Consider the following 16,647-nt stretch of genomic DNA (forward strand, 5'->3'; position numbering starts at 1 on the left):
CAGTTCTACTTTTCAGCAATATGGCCAAAAGAAGTCATTTCATACTTCCACACTGCAGCTTTGACACAGAATTGATGCATTGCAATGTCTGAGCTGTGAAATCTCCTCCTAGACTCCAGCCTAAATTTATTCAGGAATGTCTTATGGTGGCATTTTTTCCTTATTTTTGTTTGTTTTGGTGTTTTGTTTTGTGTTTTTGTCTGTTTGCTTTTTCCCCAGTAAAGTCCTTTACCTTAAATACTTCAGTCTACAATTCACTGTTACTGCTATAAAGAAATGTGTCCAATTTTCTTATTAGCAGAAATGTCTTTATAAATTACATAAAGAAAGACTGAACGAAGGAAAAACAAGCTGAAAGTGTTAAGTAAAAAAAAAGAGATTGATTAAATGAACGTGTCTGCTGAAGAACTTGGTACCTGCGGGGTTAAAAAAGTCAAAGTTTAACAAAAAGACCACAAAATTAATTTAGAAACAGATGCCAGAGAAGACACCTGAAAAATAATTAAAATAATGACAATGAGAGGTACTGAAATCAAAGTATTGCAAATTTTCTGTAACATTTCAACACTTATATTCAAATGGCTAAAGTATAGGAACTAATTCAACCGTTTTCACACAATCACAAGTAATCCAGCTGAGTGAAGAGCAGAGTGCACGCTCAGAAGCAAAATCATCCAAGTGAAGGGGCTGATACGCCTACGGGTAGGACAACTGAACAGCATGTTGCTTTTTTCTAGTAACCTTACTCCTACGTCTGAAAAACACTTGCCGTGTACTTCTATGAGTGTATAGGAAGTATTGCACTATATGCTTTTAAAAAATATCCATAAGAAGTAAGGCAATGTCCTGGTTTTGTTAAAAACAAGTTTCTCTTTCAGTGAATTTGCCTGTCAGCTAAAGCTTCATATCAGCTGCATTTTCCTGGAGAACCAGACACATGTTTTGGTAAACAGAGCAATGGAATGCGAAGTTATTGATAAGCACGGATGGACATCTCGTGAGAGGGGCGACGAGAAACCGGTGACCAAAAACTGACCAACTGTGTATAACATCCCATTCACGTGAATACTGCATATAGAAGTGGGAGATCACGAGGATCTCGTCCCTTTTGCCTTTGCTTTTTCCCTTCTGCTTATGGCGACATTAGCAGAGGACCTTGCGAGTCGTCCCTGCGAACTGAGCCCAGTGACAGACTGAATCCAGCTCCGGTTGGCTGCAGAGTCCAGTCCAGGACTTCGGCTGCCGGCTCTGCAGGTGCCGGGACTTTCCAGATTGGTTTTGTATATTTTGTATTATTTTCTCTATTCTCATTAGTAGCATTAGTAAAACATCTTTAATTTTTCCAACTCTCTTCTCTCTGTCCTTCTTTCCCTCCCGATTGCCTGTGCTGAGTGGGAAGGGGGAGAAGGGGTTAACAATACACCTGCCAGGGTTTTATTGTCACCCCGCAATCTAAACCCTGGACAAGCACGGATCTGTTTTGGTTTTTCTTTCTCTTTTATTTTCACCCAGCCTGCAGAAGTTTCAGAGTGACTTTTCTTACCTTCACTTTATCCACAATGGGTTTGTTCTCATCGGGGTCTGGTTCCCTCTGTCCCAGGGAATCGGACAGGAGATCCAAGGCATCGTCCATCTCTTTTCCCCCCTAACGAAGGATAAACGCATTCGTGAGTGCAAACTTGCTGTAAAAATAATTCAATATAAATGCTGACTAATGACCTGTCAGTTTCAGTGAACAATGAACCATCAGCTCTCCCTCTGTAATTACACTGGAATTGCAAAAGCCAGGGGGAAAAACTACAGAATAGTTAAGACCTACAAGAAACACAATTTCAGGAGGGGTTATGGAATTTATTTAATGGCTTTATTTTGTTACACATAAGCCTACCTGATCTAATGAGAAGAGTTCCTCAAAAAGAGTGTTTTTTGGTAACTGCCATTCATTTTGCAAACATCACGATCACTGCATATCAGCTGCTAAGGAAGTCTAAATCTGAATTAGAGCTTATTAACAATTTATCTTCACAATATGTATGGTCTTTTGCTAATTCACATTGGTTTTATTCAAACACTGGTTAGCAAAAAAAAGCCCTTAAACGCAATTAAAACCCTGGTGGGATGAGCTTTGTACTCTTTGCAATCAGTCTGGAAGCACCAGAGGGAGCTCCCAGCGCACAGATTACAACAGGGAAAGGAGGAGGGAGGACACATTACAACTATTAATTAACAGATGCACCAGGATGCACATGCACTGTGCTGGTACTAAAAGCAGGTGCTGCCTGTCCCTCTGTTAACCCTGAACTCCTCCGTCTATAGGCTTAACAGACGACTTGGCCACTGCGCCAATGACTACACTATTATTATTTTAAACGTTCTCATTACCTAACGAGGATCAGAAAGCTGTGTTCTGTCCAAAAGAAACACCAGACAGACCAGTCTTTGCACTCAGTTAAACATAAGAAACTCACGCTTTCTCTCTTTCCTGCCAATGGCCAGTGTGACAATAAGTTATTTAACTTCTCAACAGTCTGCATGAGTAAAACTGGCCAGATCGTGCTCCCTTCTCTCTTCCATAGTCCATCTTTGGTTCGAGATATGGACAGAAGGGGCCGCTTACCGAGGCGGGAGCTGGAGGAGCTGCTGACCGCAGTGAGGAAACGGTGGACGCGGAGATGACACCCGAGGAACCCGCGGGCTCTTCGCCCCGCTCGGTGCTCTGGAACAAGACACAGGGTCACTGCTGGCAGGGGCTGGAGAAACACCCCCAGACTCACACAACCCCGGGAACACATTTAACTTTATAGATTTACTCAGCATGACTGCAGGTAAGGGTAGCAGCAAACAATCACTGACGCTTAAAGAACATTTTTAAAATAACTACCAAGGCCTTATATTTGTTCTGAAACTGTTTGTTTTATTTTCAGGGAATACTGTTTAATTTAATTGCTCTCCCATTAATTTATTGCATAAAATATTTTGCAACTTTCATCAGTTAATTTAAGAAAGTTTAGGAAGGAAAACAAATAAAATATGAAGATTAGTGAAACAATTTGAAAATAAACCAGATTTCCAGAAATCGAATCTACTGACCTTTATTACAGTTGGTGTAGGTAACGGCGCAGATGGCAACGGAGAAGAGGAAAACCCTGCTGTCAAACCCTCTAAAAGATCATCTTCACTCATGGGCTATCATTAAAAACAACAAAAAAGACACTTGTAGTCCTTTTCATCTATTAAAAACTGAACAGGTGACAAAATCTGTCTCCATTATTAAACTGAAGACCGAGGAACCTTAGTGACATTTGGGTAAGTAACTCATGCATGAGACATCTATCTGAATATTCACTTTTTTACCTGGGACTTTTCTTCTGGTTTTGGTACGAGTGGTTTCCCATCTTTATCCTATAAAAGAAAAACCCCTTTGTGTTAAACCAAGCGGTCCACAAATGACCACGCGAGACAAGTGCTCTGAGAGCATCTGCTGACCGACGGACAGCGTTACACAAACATGACCCAACCAGTAACCTCTAGCACCCAGTGCTGTTACTCCACGTGTCATCTAAAAATTCCAGGTCCTGTAAGTTACAGACGTCTGAGTGCTGAAAAGCAACACAGCGTGCGGGATCCTGAGCTCCCCTATTTGCGTTTCAACTCCCATGGCAACAGCACCATTAATAAACAAACCCCAAGCTCTGGGTGCTGAGCCCGGGGGGGCTGTTTTCCGTCCGCACCGGCAGCTGTGCCGGGTGCTGTGCAGGTCTTGGCTATGCCCAAGTAACCCGTTTATCTTAAACGAGTCGTGGCCATGTTTGTGAAAACGGCAGCTTGCAGCACTGTGGGTTTTTTAACAGTTTTGACCAATAACAATACAGTAAGTACTAAAACACAAAGAGCTAATGAAAGACTCCAGTGCACTAACACTAGTCAAAACTAATGACGTGTAGGTACAGGTATCTAAAGCCCTCCTGTGCCCATGCCTGTCTAATGACTGATGCCAGATACGCAGGAACTCCAATCAGAACTTTCATATACTATAAAAATAGCTGAAGTAAACATCAGTATTTCAAAATGAACTTGAGTTGCAGCTTCAACTGTCTATTCTGAGGAATGAGAAGAAAGTATGGCTAAAATAGCATATTAAATAAATTACTTTTGCTTCTGTTAATCTGTACTCTGGAGGAATTGTTTCTTCATCTTCGCCCAGTTTTTTGTGTTCTTCCTGTTTGTTTTTCTCCTATGAAGGTAAAATAAAAATAATATTAATAAAACCAACAAAACATACATGCATATAAGCAAGTTTTCAAGGTTTTCAGTGTACTGATTCAAATTAGTCTTTCAGTCCAACTACCAGATAAAAGTCTCACGGAAATCACAAGGGTTGTTGGAAGACGACAGAATATAGATTTTTCAATGACTTACTTGAGGCTCTGGGTTAAAATAACAGGATCAGTGGAAAAAACTCCAAAGTTTTACCTATTGTTCCTAATTTAAACAAGTCATGATAAATTTGGTTCCTTTTGCAAAAGGACCACACTGTTCAGCGCCCCTGCTGTGCGTGTTCATTCAGCTTGGGTTCAGCAGTGAGACACTAAGCAAATGTGGATTTCAGAAGGTGAGGGAACCACTGTGTGGTAAGTCAGAATGATTAAGGAAATGTGCTCACTGTGTTGAAATCCCACTAGTGCTTCCTAAGCAGAAGTGAAAGTATAATCTCCAAGTTTTTCCTGGACTGAGAAAATAGATTCACACTGAAGATAACGGTATCAAAAGTCTATTTTTTTGGGGTCTGGCTGTTTCTCTACCTTGACCTTGTCCACAGCGGGTTTGTTTTCATCCGGATCAGGCTCTCTCTTCCCCAGGCTGCTGGACAAGGCTTCCAGCGCTTCATCTGCCACGCGACCGACCTGGGAGGGCATCGGGACAGCAAGAACAGATCAGCTCTGAGTCTGCAGTTCAGCTGCAGCTGAAGAAACATGTTGTCCTGGTTTTGTTAAAAACAAGTTTCTCTTTCAGTGAATGTGCCTGTCAGCTGAAGCTTCATATGAGCTGCATTTTCCTGGAGAACCAGATATGTGTTTTGGTAAACACAGTAATGGAATGTGAGGTTATTGATAAGATGGATGGACATCGGGGCAACGAGAAACAGGTGACCAAAAACTGACCAACTGTGTGTAACATCCCGTTCACGTGATAATTCATATAAAAGTGGGAGATCATAAGGATCTTGTGCCTTTTTCCCTTTTCCCTATGGCCGACATTAACAGAGGACCTTGTGAGTCGTCCCTGTGACCTGAGGCCAGTGGCAGACTGAATCCAGCTCCGGTTGGCTGCAGAGTCCAGTCCAGGACTTTGGGTGCCGGCTCTGCAGGTGCCGGGACTTTCCAGATCGGTTTTGTATATTTTGTATTATTTTCTCTATTTTATCAGCAGCATTAGTAAAACTTTGTTAATTTTTCCAGCTCTCTTCTCTCTGTCCTTCTTTCCCTCCCGATCGCCTGTGCTGAGTGGGAAGTGGGGAGAGGGGATTAACGATACATCTGCCATGGTTTTATTGTCACCCCGCAATCTAAACCCTCGACATCCGTTCATACACTACCAATGCCAACCATGTAATACTTAAGGTAAAAATTAGAGAAGTAAACTTAAAAACTGTGATGCTTCTCTCCCTGATGGTCTTCAGGCACTTGGGATCTGCCAAGTTCATGGCATAAGGACACTTCCACAGGGCTGTTCTGTAAAGTGGCTTTTCCCTTCCAAAGACTGACAGCTACAATGTTCCACAGGGCAGGGGGTTTGTTTTGTTTTCTTTTGTTTTTTAACAGAAGCACGTATATTCTGAGAAGAGATGCAAGAAAGTGAGCGATTAACGCACTCTTCCGGAATGTTCACTAGGACAATAATGATTTTGTTTGGTAGAACTTGTTTTTCCTGCAGCGTCTATCAAATTTACAAACAGCATGCGTTTTAGAGCACTAAGAGCCGGAGCAGACCAGCCTGACTTTCTCGGTGTCGAAGGCCACTGACCTTCCCTGCTCAGTTTGTGCTTTACTCGACGGTTTGGCGAGCTCTGTGTGTTGCCTCTGCGGAGGAGGAACACGCATCGTGAGCACACGCCGCCCCGCCGCACAAACGGAACCCTGCTCTATCTCCCAGGACTACTGACCGGAGACGCAGCCGGCGGGGCGGCAGACTGCACCGTGCACGCTGCGGCGCGACGGACGGGCTCGTCCTCGGCAGCTCCTGCGGGCTTCTGAAACAGAACATGCACACCGTGTTTTACTGAATATGCTCAGAAACCCAAAACACACCCGTTCAATGGCTTTTCTTTTTTGAATACGGTAAGAAACAAGAAAGAAAAGTCTAAATTTGAAGGTAGGAGCCCCTCGGTTAAGGACTAAGTGACAATACTGCATGTTCCACTGAAGGCGGTAGGGGGAAAAACAGAAACAGAAGAAAACATTTTCACTGAAAGAGCAGCAGCACCACGCAGTCCCAGCAAAGCGATCGGTGTCAGCGTGTTGGGCGAGCGGGGAAGGTGCACCTGGGATGCGCCGCGGGGCTCCGGTGGTTTGGGCTGCTCCACAGGCTGTGCGGGGCCAGAAAAGTCCTTCGAAAACTCATCAACGAGGTCAGATTCACTCAAAGGCTGCAAAACAGACATTATGTGGTACAGGTGACTCACTGCCCGCTTTTGATTTGTTTTATCAAGAATTCTGTCTTGACTACTCAGAAAGCAGGAAAACTTTTGCATCCCACACCAAAATAACCATTCGCATTTATGTGCAACGGAACGGCGCGAATTTCACAGTGCAAAAAATTAAGAAAACTACTTTTCAGAATGAGTCAGTTGCTTTGTTACCAAAAGTCAATATAATGTAGAGAACACTACATCCAATACTGTTTACAGAGCTACTGAACAGCAAAATGCAAGCTCTAAATTAGAAAAATATAATGCTAATATTTACTGGATAGTATTCACTATAACAGCATCATGTTGCTGCTACGTGATCCAGTACTGTGTGATCCATAGGCTTTGATCTACCACTAGTGCTCCTGGAACGCTCTGAACTACTGTTCACACCTAAATGTTTAAATCTTTGCCTACAGTGATTGCCATTCACCTGCTACACATAACTTAATTGATTAGGGCTCATCTTGTCAAATTCATAACATGTAAAATTACGTTTTATAAAGCAGAGTCTCCTACTTTCTCTCCCACTTGCCTTCCTTTGTTGATCAGTGCCCCTAAGTCTTTATAAAATGTCTCACATAAGGCCCCACTTTTCATAACGACTGAATTCTTTCACTAAAGCAAAAAAAAGCTTTTGGGTAATAACAGTGTTTTTCACAAAAGTGATGACACTGCATGTAATTAATGGTATGCAGAATGGAGGCCCAAACTAATGGAAGCCCGAGCTGAAACCACAAAGGAAGAAGAGCTTTGCATTCATCGGGGATCAAGAAGAACTGTGAGCGACTGAGGCTTCTTCACCTATTGACACAACTCTTTTGTTTTGCTGGGTCTGGTTCCACAGATCTAAATGGCTGATGTCACCACAGGAATGCTGGTGAACACATCCTGCTCAAAGCTATTGCCTTCTTCAAGTCATGAAGAGTTTCTCAGTTTCTCCAGTGCGCAGTTCCTTTGCTTTTCCTAATTTTTGCTTTCTTCCTGTGCATTTTCAACTAACCTTTCTAACTTTCAATCTTTCCAATCCATCGTGCACTTTCTAGGCCATGATGGATACTTTCTGCAAGTCCAAGCTGTTCTTTGTGATTAGGGAAATGTCTACAGCAGCTTTTGCCTTCTTTTCAGTCGTGTTCCTTTGTATTTGATGACCCATGACATGTCAAGAAAACAAAAGGTTTTCCTGCCTCACCTCTCTCTGTCCTTCAACAGCTCCAACAGACTTGCACGAACACCTCACCGTAACTCCCCAACCGCTTCTCTTTGTGCCAGGAGCCATTCCTGTAACCCTCTCCTGCTTCAGTGATCTCTGAACTGTTTAGTTGCGATGAGCTCTTCACTCACGACCAGTGAATTTCAATTAAACTTCCACCTGATCAGCAGGTTTTGTGCAAGGAAGTAAACGCACAAACAGACCAACAGACTCACAAACGGCACAGGGAGAAGTGGCGACAGAGAGGGAGAAAACAGGGCGTCTGTTCGCACTCCTGCAATAGTGACAGTTTTCTAACCTTAGGTTTTTCTTCAGGCTTGGGTAATATCGGTTTTCCATCTTTATCCTAAAAAAAATTAAACATTATTAACATTTTTCCATTGTTACAATAAATGCTTCATAAGCACCAGCAAAACAATGTAAAATGAATGATACGCACAAGCTGAAATCAGTGACAGTAACAGGAATCCCCCTAAATAGAGGGAACTCTTACATGGCCAGGAAAGTGGATAGAAAAAGCAAATCACAACAAAAATGGGCCAAGGGACCAAAGAGAGTTCATTCCTATCCGTATCAATATGCAGCAGGAATTAATTCCATAGTAAACCAGCGGGAATTCATCAGCAGTAAAACATGTTTTGAGTGCAAAACCCAAACTTTTGCACTTGAACAGATGGGGTTAAATCCCAGGTCTGTAGTCAGATGGCCTTGAAATATCTAAAATGGGATGAAACTGCTCCTTTCAAAACAGAAAGTTAACATCGAGCTCCAGCAAGGTCAGTTTATACAGCAACCTTGTTAGCATGAGTTATACCAAGAACCATGGCAAGTATTTTCGATTCTGAATTTCACGGAAAACACATTTCAGCTGTATTGTTTTGCTATTGCTTCACCTTGAACAAATCTCCCACCACCTGAAGTGACAGCCTGAAAAAATGAGTTACTTTTCATACCATTTTAAACCAGCGTTTTCAAGGCTGTGTCACAAATCGGTACCCGAGAGCGCTTCTTAAAGGGATGGATTTCACAGCAGAGAGGTTCAGTATCAGAAACCAGTAACCCCACTCTTGGAGAAGGAATGTGCAACTGGGAAGATACAGTCATCACCAACCGCAGAAAGCCAACAACTAAATACTAGTTTTGCTTGTTTTCTGTGTGTTCTTTCCCTCTCTGTGACGAAATGAAGCATCAGACACAGTTCACTATTTACAAAGCAGTTGAGATATGAAACGCTTACCAACTCTGGTGTTAACCTGTATTCTGGAGGTATCGTGTCATCACGTTCTCCAGTCTTCTCTTCTTTTTTTTCTTTAGCTTTTGCCTTAAAAAGAAAGAAGAAAACCCAACCAATTAGGGAAATTAAAATAAACACCTCAAAGTACACTCAACTTCTCTATCAAGATTCTTCAGCCCGCTGTTCAAAGAAGTACTGGCATCACATAAAGTTATTCCATATATCAAGGTATTAAAAGTCCTCAGTTCATTCCTATCAAATTTCTGTCATAAAATCATTGTGTCTTAAGAATCGACACCATATGTGAATACGTTACTTCAAATTCTAAAAAACTTCAGGCACTATTCTGAGCTGTAACATCCAGTCAGGTACTTCAAGAATTTTTGGGTTGTACAAAATCCTCAGGTTCCCTTGGATTTCACCACTTTGATTCTACAAGCTGTAATCCTGCATCTTCTTCCGTCACTCCTACTGAAACACAGCCTTTAATTCTCCGGGCCCCCGTGGTGAAGCAATGTATCCACTAAGTTATCTGAAGGCCCAGACTGACTCAATCTGCAACACAATGTGGTGCTTTCTGCCAAAATTGGGCTCCAGCATCTTCTCTCGGCAACACAGACTTTCTGCTATTTCCCTGTCCTTTGTCTGCTCTGAGCTGTAGGTGAAAACAGGGGAAAATAACTGCTATTGGTAGGGTTATCGGCAGAGTTTGCAAAACTGAACTAAAAAGTCAAAGTTTAACATGCAAACACAGGGCTACTGTAAAAATCTGACTGCTGAAGAAAAACAAAGGTCTTGGGAGACACGGCAAAAGACCCAAATCGAGAACATAATAAGGTCTGACAGAAAAATAAGTACATGCGTGAAAACACCCAAAAGTTAATTAAAAACGCAACAGCAGGCACATGCAAAACAAAAGCTTGCTATCAGTTGTACCCAGTGCTTGGGGATAAAAAACAGCGCAACTACCGCCAGCACGGGGAGAAGTGTACGTGTGTATGCTTATAGCCAAATGAAATGCCTTTAGTTTTCCAGACCATCTTCTATTCTATCTGTATACACTCGGGATACCTTCACTTCTTAACCACACAGACTCAGACATTCCTTAGGCCTTGCACTGTTTTTATTTTACACGCTTGTCCAGGATCTAACAAGGATTCAGGATTCCAAGGGAGAGTCTGAAAGCTGCTGTAAAAAGGAGTACGATTGTACCTCTGACACTTCTACAACGGGGGTAGGGTCTTCGGGCTCAGGTTCGGGTGCACCAAGAGTATCAAGAAGAGCTTCCACTGCATCATCTTTGATATCCTGCATTTAAGGAAATACACAAATAATTCTGTTATTTCTTTTAAGTGACACAGGCTTTACCTTACACATCTCTTATGCTCTATATGAAGCGAAAAGCCAGCACCAGACTGATAATTCCTGCTTGGCTTTACCTAATTTCATTAACGTCAAATTGCAGGACATGGCAAATTATGTGATAAGAATAGCACAGTGTAATCAAGCCGTATCTCCTCTTAGGGAGGGATGAGAGGAAAAGAAAGAAAGAAAAAAACCCCAAGATTTCCATATGTTTTGAAATGGCAAACCCAGGAAGTGTAAGGTCACACTTGCTTTCTACATAGCAAAACAGAAAGGTTTGTAAAACAGGAGAAATTATGTCATGTCCGAGTTTTAAACACACCTCGCACAGCTAAGGAAACACACACATTTCTCTGCTCTACTGCCCCAAGTCAGAAGAGCCACAGTTACTCTGCGGAGAATCCAGAAGGAGAATCATCCCACCCATTAAAGCCGGATCTCTAAGGCAGAGCCTGAACAACAGCAATTCCTATTACCCCTGCGCTTTCTATGACAAACAGGATTTACAACTGAAAATGAGGACAATGAGCATCTTTACAGGATCACACACATAAAATATGGTGCGTCCTTGTAGATTTTAATTAGAAGTTAACCAGTAATGAGTGTGCATACCTCTTTTGATTTTGGTTTCTTCTCCTTAGGAGGAGCAGATGTCTTGAGTGAACTTGCTGCTTGTGCTTGCACGATTTCTCCTTCTTTACCGGGTTTCTACAAGAGATAGGAAGTTACACGCAAATTTGCAAAAATAAAAAGGAGGGAAGAATTGTCAAGATAATTTTAAAGTGAAATATTATTATAAAAATGGCAGTATTTCACTGCAACAAAGGCACGTAACGGTGCAAAAAATATCAATACCTCTGTTGGACTTGTCTTCTCTTCAGCAGGAGCAGCACTAGAGGTGAAGTCGGACGACAGTGCCTCTGCAAGCTCATCATCCGTCATCGGCTTCTGAGAAGGAATTGCAAACCAGGTGATGACCATTAAAGTTAAAACGTCAGTGCTGCCAAACCCAGTTTAAAGATCTGTGTGCTCCGTGCTTACTCACGCAAACACATGAGCACATGTTGCTGTTGCAGAACAAACAGAGAGATTTCCCCTCACTGGTTGATTAATTTTTTAGATAGGCTTTTATATGTTAAACTTATAAACAGTAAAATTAAGCTGGCTTAAAGAAATACCTTGCTAGTACAGAAATTCAAGTAATCTTTGCTAAAGACATTACAAAGAGACTCCGACATGCACAGCTACTATTTCTTCCCTGCGTTATTATAATCCCAAATATCTCCATAAGCATTTATGTGACTTGTTTCATCTTCAGCCAGTGTCCTGAAAATCCCTACTTACTTATTACAAACATCTGTGCCAAGTTCTATTCTGTTTTATCAGTATTTACGTTGTGTGACACCCTACAGCCCTCTCCCACTTCCTGGGATTTTGGAAGACAGGCAACATTGAATTTTTTCTAGGAATCTAATGATAATTGGGTTATTTCCACCTTCCAGTATAAAAAACCCAAGTCTTACTTCATCCTGGTCATCCACTTTTGGTAGGACTCCATCTTTGCCATCTCCTTTGCTCTAGAATGAGAATTAGTCTTGTGGTAAATGGGAAGCAAAGCCACACAAAGTGAAAGAAAACACACACCGGGGATTTTTGGTTTTGACTCACTGACCTTCAACAACTTAACGTACTTTGGGGGGAGACTACCTTCCCGTTTGCCCAGTTCTTCCAGGTATTCTGAAGAGAAACCTTCCTATGGAAAGAATACACGCGTTAATCTTTTTTGTGCTGATTTTAATTGAGAAAAATGTCTAACGTAGAGCTACGTGTGGTGATCCTGCTGGGAAGCAAACACGAGGCTGGGTAGACCAGAGGGACCGTCCTGAGCGTGACTGTTCGGTGTCTTTCAGAACATGCGTGTCCCGTGTTTCAACCACGCACGTGGTTCAGCAAAGCGCTGCACCTGCACTGACAGGTTCCTCTGCGCTAACAGAAACCACCTCAGTGCCTCAGACCATACGATATATTGCTGTACTTAGACTGAATTGTAAATATTTACAAATTCAAACATTTTTGTTACAGCTGACTACTGCACGGAGCCATTGATCTCGTAATCCTAAACCTTCTTACGTTACTCTCCCGTTCTGACTCAGAAGTATGTATTCTTCCCCATGTTTTACTCGTCCTCAAAAAGAAATGAAATCTAGGTTGTTTACACTCTCTTTTACCCCCATCCCTGCCCTTGGTAAATCCGTGCTTGGAAATCACTTCAAAAAGCAACAAACTCCCTTTGTTGGTACTTCACTGTTTTCTAGTGCAATACAAACATAACTGCATCATTTCTGTATTACTGAAAACAACACCAAAGTGCAACCCTGTAAACTCTGTTTAGCAAAGTGAGAATTACTGGATCCATGTAGCACTGAGCAACTACAGACATATCTCAGAAGCTAATGTTGTAAACCACAAAAACACGTGAAATACCGTAACTTCCGGGCCGGTGTAAACAGGACTAGGAGGCACATGTTCTTCAGGTCCACCGAGGGTATCTATAAGGCTATCTAGTGCCGACTCATCCATGCCAGCCTAAAATAAAAAGGGGATCATTATATAAGTTATCATACTGTACAAAGGATAAAAAAAAAGCTGAATAATCTCCTGAATGGGTAGAAAACTCCTCAAAATGAAACCAAAAGTTTATCTGAGTAGCTCCTGCACTTGCCAGTTTTTTCAGTGAGAACCGTTCTTAAATCCATTCCCCACTGTCAGTAATAAGATCATGTGTATTTATATACTATCTGACATACACAGACACATGTATAAATATAACTGAAGACAAAGAGTAACCAATTTTACGCCAGTTGTGGAAAAAGTGATTTTTAAAAGTCCTATTTGCCAAAAAAACAAATGACACAGCAGTAGTTTGCTACATTTTCTTTCATATAGTCGTTCACCACCATGCATAACCAGTGCACAGCAATACCTCAGTGGTCACCAATTCATGTTTTCTGGGGCGTGTTTCAGAGAGAGAAACACGCCTCGAGACATTTCCACGTGGGAGGCGTTCGTGTGGGCTGTGTTCACCAACCTCAGCGCTTGATGTACCAGCTGCAGCAGCCGCGCTGGCACCGGCTGCGCCCGCACCGGCCGCCGCGGACGTCTTCTCAGACACGGGCTGGAGAAACACGACAAGAATCATTATTATACGGCCCTACGCTGGAAATTCTGGAGACAAACCAAAGTAAAACGGCGATGTTCTACTCAGGCATGCATATCTATTGTTCCTCTTCACCTACACTTTGAATAAGAAACGATAAGCTGGTTCGGTGTCCTGTCTGAGTGCTCTGGAAGTTGGGTGGCTGCAGCCTGCATGATAATGAGCTCAGCTTAAAATGTTCAGCTCTGAGGCTGCACTTATCTTTTGGACTCAGCAGCTGGACAGTGCAACATCCAGATGCTTGGGCGGAGTGAGCTGCTGTCTACCTGCAATACTACTCTACTACTCTGTTTGCAGTGTGATTTTATCGTGAGAAAAGCAGGTAATTTTAAGTACCTCCTTTATTTTAACTTTGCCAGTAAAAGAAACACGCAGTGTAGAAAGACTATGAGGCCCCTTCAAAGTCCCTTTTGAAAGCTTTCGTTTGCACCCCCGAGCTCTCAACGCACTAACAGCAGCAGCAAACGCTGCTCAAGCAGCCAGGGTGAAGACTCCTGCAGGGGCTGGGTGCTGGAGCAACAGCCACACAAACGCAGGCGGCTGCATCCTTTGCCCATTCACTGCAGAAAGGTGGGTTCTGGCACTGAGGCAGGAGCCCTTCAGGTTACTCCGGCCTTGTCACCCAGACAGAGTAGATCAAAATATCTCAGTCCTGGCCCTACTACACTTCTGCTCCAAATTTTGAAATGACCCTTCCCTGGCTGTTTCCCCGACCCTTCCGTTCCTTTTTCCATCTTGCAATCATGGTATATGGGCTGCCCTGCTGCACACAGACACCTGTAACTTGGTGACCTGTGCGTCTGGAGCCAGCACAGCAATGGCAAACACACCACGGGCTCCACAGAACAGCCGCTCAACCAACAGCGAGAACAGATGTACCGGGAGGGCAGCAGAGGTGGATGCACGTCAGGATCACCAACCAACCAGCACAAATGGCCAACACTGTCTGCATGGGCAGCTCCGTCTGCTTACGCTTTAATAGGGTTGGCTGGAGGAGGTGCGTTCAGGGTGTTAATTAGCGGGCAAAGTGTGAATGTCCTAAGTCCCGGATTATAGAGCGGCACAAGGAGGTTTGTCACACACACCTTTAAACACAGGGCAGCTTTTGAGCTTTTCTACATGGTGGTTTTTGTGGGCCCACAGTCACTTACCACAGCCAGCGCAAGAATCTGCCTTGACACAGACTGCTGACGCCCACCGTAACACAAATAACAAACCGGACTGCTGCTCTACAAACCTCTGCTGTCTCTGTGGAGGGTCCTTGTGCACGCTGCTCAGCCTGAGCTGCAGTTACTTTTCCAGTGTCGTTTGGTTTAGAAGTGGTCATAGAAGGTGAGGCTTGGTTTTTTGCCTGTTTGGACATAAATTATTAGTATTAGATGTGGAAATAGTTTGTTTGGCTTGGATTTTCCTTATTTTTTAGGAAAGGAAAGGAGAAGGGAAAGAGGAAGGGGAAAGGAGAAATGGAAAGGGGAAAGGGAAGAGAGGAGAGGGAAGGGGAAGGGGAAAGGAAGGGGAAGAGGAAAGGGGAAAGGAGAAAGGGGAAAGGGAAGTGGAAGAGGAAGGGGAAGGGAAAAGGGAAAGGGAAGGGGAAAGGAGAAAGGGGAGAGGGAAGGGGAAAGGAAAGGGGAAAGGGGAAAGGGGAAAGGGAAAAGGGGAGAGGGGAGAGAGAGGGAAAGGGAAGGGGAAAGGAAAGATGAAGGGGAAGGGGAAAGGGAAGGGGAACGGGAAGGGGAAAGGGAAGGGGAACGGGAAGGGGAAAGGGAAGAGGAAAGGGGAAAGAGGAAGGGGAAGGGGAAAGGGAAGGGGAAGAGGAAGGGGAAGGGAAAAGGGAAAGGAAAGGGGAAAGGAGAAAGGGGAGAGGGAAGGGGAAAGGAAAGGTGAAGGGGAAGGGAAAGGGGAAGGGGAAAGGGAAAAGGGGAGAGCGGAGAGGGAAAGGGAAGGGGAAAGGAAAGGTGAAGGGGAAGGGGAAAGGGAAGGGGAACAGGAAGGGGAAAGGGAAGAGGAAAGGGGAAAGAGGAAGGGGAAGGGGAAGGGGAAAGGGGAAAGGGAAGGAGAAGAGGAAGGGGAAGGGAAAAGGGAAAGGGAAGGGGAAAGAGGAAAGGAGAAAGGAGAAAGGGGAGAGGGAAGGGGAAAGGAAAGGTGAAGGGGAAGGGAAAGGGGAAAGGGGAAAGGGAAAAGGGAAAAGGGGAGAGGGGAAAGGGGAGAGGGGAGAGGGAGAGGGAAGGGAAGGGGAAAGGAAAGGTGAAGGGGAAGGGGAAAGGGAAAGGGAACGGGAAGGGGAAAGGAAAGGGGAAAGGAAAGGGGAAAGGGGAGGGGAAGGGGAAAGAGAAAGGGAAGGGGAAGGGAAAGGGGAAAGGGAAGAGGAAGGGGAAGGGGGAAGGGGAAAGGGAAGGAAAGAAGAAAAATTCTACAAGCTTCTGTTAAAAATAAAACGGAGCAAAATGATACAACTTACGGCAGCGGGCTCCTTCTGCCTCTCTTCAGCCAGCTGTTTATTCTGAGAGTCTGTCGGCTGTCATAAAACAAAATAACACGAGGTTTACCCTTGGCACCGTTCAGCGCTGTGGAACACGATCCACAGCAGCTCACACCAGCACCCGACACCGACGGCGCTCAGCACCACAGCCCTGCCCCGCGCGCCGTGTCCGCCGCCAGCCCGGCTCCCCGGCGCGCAGGTCCGCCGCACCGCGCCGCGGGGCTTCACCCGCTCTGCGCACAGTTAGACAAAGGCCAAAGTACAGCTCGCCAAAGGTGAAAGATAAGTATTTACCTTGGTCGACTGCGTGTTTTTTCCAGATTCCATTTTGGTTGTTGGTATGGACTGAAATACAAGCAACATACACACAGAGAGGCGTTAATATGCTTGGCTGTTTCTAAGAGGCCAGCTTATTCAAAAGACAGTCAGCAAACAGGCTCACACTGTGAGC

At 43.9% G+C, this 16,647-nt stretch overlaps 1 protein-coding gene across 1 annotated transcript in view; it reads right to left on the reverse strand.

Moving 5' to 3' along the window:
• CAST (calpastatin) overlaps nt 1–16,647 on the reverse strand; it is a gene marked incomplete at its 5' end in the record, with an annotated part of 58,891 nt that overhangs the window by 5,756 nt on the left and 36,488 nt on the right. The window contains 20 exons of the mRNA XM_080362176.1: nt 1,544–1,645; nt 2,618–2,716; nt 3,091–3,186; nt 3,355–3,402; nt 4,151–4,234; nt 4,803–4,904; nt 6,164–6,250; nt 6,542–6,646; nt 8,200–8,247; nt 9,139–9,222; nt 10,348–10,443; nt 11,113–11,208; nt 11,356–11,448; nt 12,024–12,077; nt 12,173–12,253; nt 12,985–13,086; nt 13,484–13,675; nt 14,955–15,068; nt 16,176–16,232; nt 16,491–16,541. Of these exons, the coding sequence (XP_080218302.1) occupies nt 1,544–1,645; nt 2,618–2,716; nt 3,091–3,186; nt 3,355–3,402; nt 4,151–4,234; nt 4,803–4,904; nt 6,164–6,250; nt 6,542–6,646; nt 8,200–8,247; nt 9,139–9,222; nt 10,348–10,443; nt 11,113–11,208; nt 11,356–11,448; nt 12,024–12,077; nt 12,173–12,253; nt 12,985–13,086; nt 13,484–13,675; nt 14,955–15,068; nt 16,176–16,232; nt 16,491–16,541 (1,791 nt within the window). The remainder of the gene's footprint in view (nt 1–1,543; nt 1,646–2,617; nt 2,717–3,090; nt 3,187–3,354; nt 3,403–4,150; nt 4,235–4,802; nt 4,905–6,163; nt 6,251–6,541; nt 6,647–8,199; nt 8,248–9,138; nt 9,223–10,347; nt 10,444–11,112; nt 11,209–11,355; nt 11,449–12,023; nt 12,078–12,172; nt 12,254–12,984; nt 13,087–13,483; nt 13,676–14,954; nt 15,069–16,175; nt 16,233–16,490; nt 16,542–16,647) is intronic.

This window comes from Nesoenas mayeri (assembly GCF_963082525.1).
Source record: "Nesoenas mayeri genome assembly, chromosome: Z".
Classification (NCBI taxonomy): Eukaryota; Metazoa; Chordata; class Aves; order Columbiformes; family Columbidae; genus Nesoenas; species Nesoenas mayeri.